Genomic DNA, 8,193 nt, shown 5'->3' with positions numbered 1-8,193 from the left:
CCACCATACTACTCTACTATATGTGATAAGACTGATAACTTTCTGGCAGGTAACGTATAAAGTCCCTCTTTTGGAATGCACCTTGTCTACCCCAAACCCCACGCTCCCACCCTGTGTCCTTCATTTCTTCCAAATGTGGAGTTAACAAGCAAATAAATGAATAGAAATATGTAATAGAAGAGGGAAAGAATAGAAGAGCCATCAGGTGAGGGATAGTAGCTTTGTCTGAGCTGCTCTCTGCTCTTCTATTACCAGGTGATGGTTATGATTGTATGGCTTAAATTTCTGTATGTACAGTAGCTATTCTCATTTTCTATTAGATATACTTTTTAAATAACACTGCGTTTCATGGCACCCCTGAACCTATGTTAGTCTAAGTTAAGTTGATGTCCTTTAATGAAAGGACAAAAATGCAAAAGAATAAACACACTCGGTGGACTCCAACTACCTTTGTATTTATCCTACTGTTTTTACCAATCAAATGTCATTTTTTTATACTTAGTTTTTTTTTTATTTGTTAAGATCCCTGTCTTTCCTTAATGTTTGTACACACATCAGTTTTCCTGCACTGTAAAAGTAGCTTTACTCTCTTTTAAAACTTATTCCAGCTTTCTCTTTTAAAACGTGTTCCAGCACTGTTTTAGCATTAAATACAGGTTAAATATTCTTCAGAAGCTTTTCACTCTCAGTGTTTGACATAGGGAGGTAAATGAGTGTTAGATGGCAAGTCATACTTCATTTTTGGTTGTCTTTTGTTAGTTTTGAGCTACTGCTGCCCATTTTTGTGAAGGATAACATAGATTCTCATTGGCACGTAACTTAAGTGTTTTAAAGTACTGGGCTCAGATTGATCTGGATTCTTTCATTTACAGTTCTTAAAAATTTGTACTTCGGAGCAGACTATTTCTATTAATGAAAATTGAAGTGTTTTCCTGCATTTGTAAATTTTTAAAATGATGGTCGCAGGTCAGTGTACTGTGAGTACTGGGACATTTCTACAAGAATTGGAAGTGCATGTGCAACTAGTTAAGAAATTATTCTTGCTATGAATCCAGACATGATCCAGGGATGTTTGGACGTTAATGATTTACAATAACTGAAAGGTTTTTCCCAAAATTCCATTAAACATCATTGCAATGCTGTCTGTTCCTGTTTGTTTGTTTTTTTATTTTGAGTGGCTTGATGGTCTGTTCTCGTCTGAGTGCTCCTGTGGTATTTGGTTTTGAACAGATATCTACTGAAATGGTGTTTATTTCAGATGTATTTTTGATGAAATGACAGTCAGTGCTCATTGTCTATGATCCCCCTTTACTAAAGCATGTCATGACCCCTAAACCCAACAACAGGACCCCACCTGGAAAGCCCAGCACAACAAGGTTGCATGGTATCTCAAGGAGTTGGTTAATGGGTTTCAAGAAATACCTTTTGTCATCATTATGCATTAAAGCATAAACACAAACTCAAACTCAACACAAAAATTCAAAATCTTCCCAGAATGTTAATTTAGTTTTGGATGTGCCAGAGAATCTTCTTTTTGTTTTTCCTCTTCTCAGTATGGAATCTCATCTCATCTCCTCTTCACTTCCTTCCTTGTTTCACCCACCTGCCATCAAAAATAGTCATTTTACATCAAAAATATCTGGAGGTAAATTAGCCAAAGTACAATTCATTCTTGATGTAGTGAATGTCTATCAGTTTATCTCCTTGTCTCTGCTTTGAAAAATATTTGTTTCAGGTCCTTTGTACTCTGAACTCTAGTTTATGCTGTTATGTAAAATCATATGTGGCAGATGGGGTATGTTGAGAAAAATAATTTTAATTAAATTTGCAAGTTTAGGTCATCAACACTTTAAAAATGTCCATTGTTAATGGAATTCAATTATTATTTTATTAACATTATATATTTTTTGGATTGTTTAGTCCCAAATAACACACAAACTCTGAAAGATTTGGTGAATTTCTTTACACCGCTAAAATATTTTTAATCAGAAGTGCTGAACTATTCTGGTAAATCTCACTGGTGGGCTCTCACTGGTTAAATCAGTTGATTTTCTGTTTTAACACTGTATACTAAATATTACTTGAAAGGAATATTTTAAGTTAAATACAAGCTCTTTCCACAGCTTCTCTGGCAGCAGTTGACCACTTGTCCCATATACATTTTTGTTTTTAAATGCCAGTAGAATTTTTTTTTCATAATCAACAGCACACCACAGATGCAGTAGATGGATCTTAACATATTAAAGGTGCAGTAGGAGATCTTGGAAAATGCTAACTTTAGCCTGATAGCACTGAAAGCGAACATCCCACCCTCCCTGCAATCGCCGTCCAAAGCCACACCCCCTGAACGCATTTACGCTCACAGACCAGAATACAATAGGCTACATCAGCGGTTCCCAATTCCAGCCCATGTTCCTAAGTGAAGTAAACTTCAACGGATTTCCCCTGCTCAGGGAGGAGGGAGCAATGAACACTGTGTAGGGATCATATCGATCGGAACACAGTTCATGCACGCAGCTCACTTCTAACGAGCTGGTTATCTGAATCGCAAGGACTGGAATTGGGAACCGCTGGGCTACATCATGGGTCATTCACCGGTGAGAAAACTTTAAAAGTACTACAATACCAGGAAGGAAGATCGGGTTGTTGATGTTTGTCTGCCATTCTCGCACAGCGTGCGTGAACGCGCTGATGGAGTATCCTGTCTGCGTGAACCGGCTGCGCAGAGGTATGCAGATACATACGTTGACAGGCAGGTAGGAAAGCCAATTAAAATGCTTGGACCGAGGAAAGATGTGTGGGAAAACTTGATTCCTTACTTCATTAAGATTTGTCTAATTTGTTCTTTGGTTTATGTTTTCTTTTATTGTCTGCATGTTTCTCTTTCTGTCTGTGCTTTTCCTCTGTTCCTGTTTGGTCACACCCTTCTTCATAATGAATGCCTCTGTCAGTAAACACATGTTGCAAGTGCTCTTGACTGTCCACAGGGAAACCCAGGAACACTATACAGACTGGTGAGCACCAGCTTTCACTGAGCCAACAGGAGAATGGTAACTATCCAAGGCTAACCCAAGAGTTGAATGACAATAAGTACCTTGCCCCTCTGCCAAACACCCACAAGCAACTGCAGCAGCCACAGCTTCGTATCAATGTTCAACATGTTGATGCTCCTCCGAGGGTCCCACCGACTCCATCGGTGCCTAATGTGCAGCTGCGAAGGCTAGAGCAGCACCAGCTGCAGTTGCGGCACATTCGGCAACGCCAGGAACAGGAACGGCTGCAATGGCTGTGTCTGGAGGAAGAAAGACAGTGGCAGGAGCAGCAAAGGGCATTGGAGAGGCAACGTCGAGAGCTGCTTCAGTTGCAACTACAACAGCAGCAGCAGGAACACCGACTCCGCCGACAGCTCCTGCAACGGCAGCTTGAGATGGAGCAGCAACAGAGACTCAAACATCAGTCACAGGTGAAAAGGCAGGTGAAAGGGCAACCGTGTCTCCAGTCACATTCATCTGGACTCTGCACCATCTATGAGGCCATGGAGACCAGCGAGGAAGAAGGGGATGCAGAAAACGGATCTACCGCCAACCAAGGTTCCCCCAACCAGACAGGCCATTCCATCCCGACAGACCTACCGCTTAGAGTGGCCAATGGAAACCTTCGCCGACCACCTCCACAGGAACTAGACTGGAACACAAAACTGGACATGGTCCAGCAGCTTATTAACCAGGCTATGCTTCTAGCTGGGGAGGACGGCTGTCTTCCGATCCTGTACCTACCTGGTCAGGGAGGGGGCATCCTCAGCCCTCTAGAGAGCAGCATGTGCCCACACATCATGTCCCACTTCGACTGCTCCACCGCAACAGTGGCCTCCGTCAGTAGTTACTCCCCCAGCAGCCAGGCCAGTTCCCCACAGGGTGACTGGACTGTGGTGGAACTGGAGACACATCACTGACAGTCTGAGCACTATTCAATCCAGCATGTGCACTAAAGACCAGTATCAATCACCTATCCCAAACTATAATAGAAAACACTAAGCTGTCCAATAGCTCTACCTGGATTTTACAAATGTATCCCATAAGCCTTCTAATTGGGTCTCTTGTGTTCTAGCTAATCCCTTCTGAATGCAGTCATTTTGAGTCTTCAGTACGCAACCACATTCCTGAAGAGTTTGGGTTTCTTTGTAGCTTAAACTCTCACCTATAATTTTGCTTCAACAATCATACATTTTTTTTAAGTATTTAAACTTTAGACATATTTATGTATTCATGGTATTTTATTAATTACATGCCTGTAGGATTTCAACTACTTAGTCAACATGAAAACTATATTTACTTTGTTTCAAAGTTGAACACACGTAATATGTACACGTATTTAGATCGCTTTGACCATTCTCTGTAGATCCCACCTTCTCACGTGTCACGATTGGTCGATTATGTACAATGCCTGCATGTTATTGGTCAAACTACTTTTTGATCATTACCTTCAGCAAGGCAATATAGAAATCCTGGCCAGGACGCTTTTGGGAGCCTCAAAGAGCAGTTTGTAAAATGGTTTTGAGCAATTATTTTAAGCAATATTGCTTTTTTTAATTTTTTTATTTTTTATAAATCTTGCCAATAGATAATGCAGTAATTTAACAGTGGTTAATGGTTTCAACAACAGACTGGTTCCTCACGATTGACTGCAAACTCACATTCAGGTCGGTCTACATTTTGGTATGAAACGGACACTTTTCTCAATCTAATCAATTATGTTGATTTTAACACTTTACTGAAGGCCCAACAGGTTACCATCACAGCCTATTGAAGTTCTTATTGCCAAACAGCTTTTTGGTCCTGTTAACCTATATGACTGCATTTGCCAAATGATCATATTCAGACAACTTTCTGTTTGTCTCTGTTTTATTTATTATTAGGTTAGTAGAGATTTTTACATAGATATAGGTTGTAATTAGATCATGCATTCTGTTGTGTTATGGGTAATGTTTTGTTGTTGTCCAAGGACTGTTGACCTCATGTGGCTTCAGACAGAGCTACTCTGTTTGCTATTCTCCTCTGGAGAGGGAGATTTCAGCTGTGGGGGAAACTCTTGTCTCCCAACATTCCTGAATCATTACTTCATTTCCTGGGTCCTTCTTGTTTCAATGGGTTTCCTGGGTTACTGATGATGTTGTGGCAACTAGAAAAAAGGAGGTGTCTAAAAGACACATGAGGGAGAAAAGGAGTGAAGGAAGTGTATATATGAGAGAGAGAGAATGTTCTCTACTCTACTAAAGACACAAAGCTGTAGTAAATGAGCTGTTTGTTGTCAATGCCATCAATGTGTTTTAGATGCTGTGGAGGGTGTATTTGTATATAGAGTTAGATGTACAATATCTGATGGAGGGGTCAAAGTGTGTGCTTGTTGGCAAGACTTACTATTAGTATTAAAATAATTAGTATTTCTGTTATATTTTCTACAGCACTTTAGTAATCTAATTTCTGTCTTTTTGTTCATTTTTGTTAATATGCATTGTCTTCACTTTTAGAAAGCTAATTTTTTCGGCTGTTGACTAGCTGTTGCACTAGCGCCACCTACTGATGATGAATCATAAAAATAAATTGATGCAGTTCTGTTTTTTTTTAGGACAAACTAATTTAATTATTTATATATTTAGAGAAAAAATTATCACAGCCAACAGTTAAATGTTCTTTCTGAGGTAAGTTGATATTAGTTATTATTATTATTATTATTATTACCGGAAGATATGTTGCAATTGTATATTATAGATAATGGTTGTAGTTTTCTTTTTTCTCTATTAAAATCATAAGTGCAATGATGATGGATGAATTAGATACAACCACATATTTAAGATTGATTTCTTTTTCGTGTTTTTAGAACAACAGTAATACTTGAACCATTTAATTAAGGATTTAAAGATGGAGGTTAATGGAGGAGTGGAACCATGTAGTATAATTTGTCTTATAAAACTATTTTTGGTTTATTAAAGAAGAGGACAAAGTAATTAGCTGCAGAGTTGATTATTTTGGAAGAAAGACACAATAAAACTTCATTATTTAAAGAAAGATATATTTCTAGAAACATTTTCATATATTTCAGGAATTAAAAAATGTGAATTCATGTTTGAAATATTTGGCATTATTCGTGAAGGTTGCACGTTTGGATGAATATCCAACATTTGTTCTAATATTTCACTCACCTCCATGTCATCTGTTCGTACTATGCTCACTTTTTGTCCTCCAGCTCCATCTGTCTGTGTCCTGATTGCAAGTGAGTACAGTAGTCATTCATCAATCATACTGCACTTCTCAAACGTAGCTACAGTGAATAAAACATGAAGGCTACTATTTCTAACAATCATAAGAGGTTTACGTTAATTCTAGCCTGTAGTTTGTGCTTGCAGTATTTTGCTATCAGCCAAAGCTAAGCTAGAATTACCTTCTCGATCGTCTTGACTTGGCTGGATGGTGTGATGAGAGTTACAATGCTACAGATATGAACAAACTTTACTGTGGACAATAAATACCCCATTTGAGAAAGGAAAAAAATATATATTTTCAGTAAGTCAGACGGTTTTCGCTTTAGCTTGTGAAGCCCGCGCGCGCCGAGCACCGCTTGACGAAAACGGTCAACCAATCACAGTGCTCAATTATTCACACAGTCAGGTTTGATGCGTTATATCATATTTAAACGGATGTATTAACATGTATGTTTAGGTTTATTATAGCTATATTTTATTATGTATGTTTGGATATTCAAGTTTCGATTCGAACTACAGATAGTATTAAAAAAAATCAGTTGAACTGTTTTAAATTGTCAGGTTTAAATCTGACTTTGAAAATGTGAATAATGTGTGGTCCACAAGGGGGCGCATTTTCCAACTTGAACCCACAAGTAGTCCTAAACGCTTGTTATTCAGGACAGATTAACAGCATTTGCATGCAATATATCATCGCTGCTGTAATCCTGGATGAATTTGCAGAATGCGTTAATAAACACAGCTCACTGGTTTGAATGGAACATTTCAAGTCTACAACTCACCCAAAATTCTGCTCGACCAAGATAACAGGCGCATTTCAACCAGATTTGTATAGGACCTGACATGATTATTATGAAAGCAGTAATGTTATGTCAAGTCATTGTTGAATTTCACTTCGTATAAAGCTCAACACGTGTGGTTAGACGATTAAAGTGAAAACGAAAGCGTTCTCACAAACTTCCATCACATGCGCGCAGGCGGCGAAGCTCGAGATCACCGGGTGCCGGTTCCTGCGCGTGCTTTAGTCTCCTGGTGAACCTCTCTTTAGCAGTGGACCTTACCGGGATCGTCCAACCTATGGTTTCTTTCAGATTTTGATTTGATCTTTGATTGCATCCGAAGATGTACTTTAGAGTACAATTTTGGACTTAATTTACCAGTGTATGAATATCTTTCCCAGACGCAGGAGAAACAGCTTCCCATTGTTCATTATGCTGCACATTCATGAACGCGATCCAATCTAAACCGGGCGACAAATAAAACTAATTCATCTGTTTCATCGAGGGAGTTCACGCGCGTTTTTGCAGAAATGGCCCCGTGGATTTGATCTTTATGACCGAGCGCAGCAGCGCAACAGGACGCAGTTCATCGCATCTGCTTCATTACTATATTGGGTAGCCTGTTTAACGCTTCACTGCCGTTATGATGCGCCGTTAGTGAAACTGAAGCTGCTCAGGTGAGAAGCATCGGCATCTCTGCTCCCTGAGATGGCCATCAACATCACCGGCTCCATGCGTTTGGACCATCTGTCGCCGTGAATCAACCGCGATGCTCTAATGCACTTCACATAATCTATTCTTTATTAGTGTGTGTGTGTGTATGTTTATGTGGTTTATGAGGACACAAATTTGTATAATAACATGGGTATGACAGGTATTTCAACGAGAAGGTGATTTATGAGGACATTTTCAGCGTCCCCGTAATTCAAAAGGCTTATAAATAATTCAGAATGAGTTTTTTTTGAAAATCTAAAAATGCAGAAAGCTTCCTGTGAGGGGTAGGTTTAGGGGTAGCGTTGATGTAGGGCATTAGAATAAACGGTCTGTACAGTATAAAAACCATTACGCCTATGGAGAGTCCCCATAAACCATAAAAACAAACCTGTGTGTGTGTGTGTGTGTCTGTGCGCGTGCAGGGTGCGAATTACTGGGGGG

The 8,193-nt window shown here is 39.3% G+C and overlaps 1 protein-coding gene and 1 long non-coding RNA gene across 2 annotated transcripts; one reads left to right on the top strand and one right to left on the bottom strand.

The window, feature by feature from the left end:
- The first annotated feature begins 2,634 nt into the window (after nt 1-2,634).
- Nucleotides 2,635-4,161, top strand: LOC107574073 (proline-rich protein 36-like). Its single transcript, XM_016260544.1, has one exon. It carries the CDS (start codon nt 3,428-3,430, stop codon nt 3,950-3,952), a length of 525 nt encoding a protein of 174 aa, XP_016116030.1. The 5' UTR covers nt 2,635-3,427; the 3' UTR covers nt 3,953-4,161.
- Nucleotides 4,162-4,896: 735 nt separating this feature from the next.
- LOC107574074 (uncharacterized) lies at nt 4,897-6,687 on the bottom strand. Its single transcript, XR_001607620.1, has 3 exons — nt 6,439-6,687; nt 6,200-6,318; nt 4,897-5,196 (listed from the first exon to the last, which is right to left on the bottom strand). It is a non-coding gene; the product is annotated as an uncharacterized lncRNA (long non-coding RNA).
- Nucleotides 6,688-8,193: the final 1,506 nt, after the last annotated feature.

This window comes from Sinocyclocheilus grahami, unplaced genomic scaffold (assembly GCF_001515645.1).
Source record: "Sinocyclocheilus grahami isolate Dianchi unplaced genomic scaffold, SAMN03320097.WGS_v1.1 scaffold2107.1, whole genome shotgun sequence".
NCBI lineage: Eukaryota > Metazoa > Chordata > Actinopteri > Cypriniformes > Cyprinidae > Sinocyclocheilus > Sinocyclocheilus grahami.
This window is presented reverse-complemented; position numbering and strand designations above follow the sequence as displayed.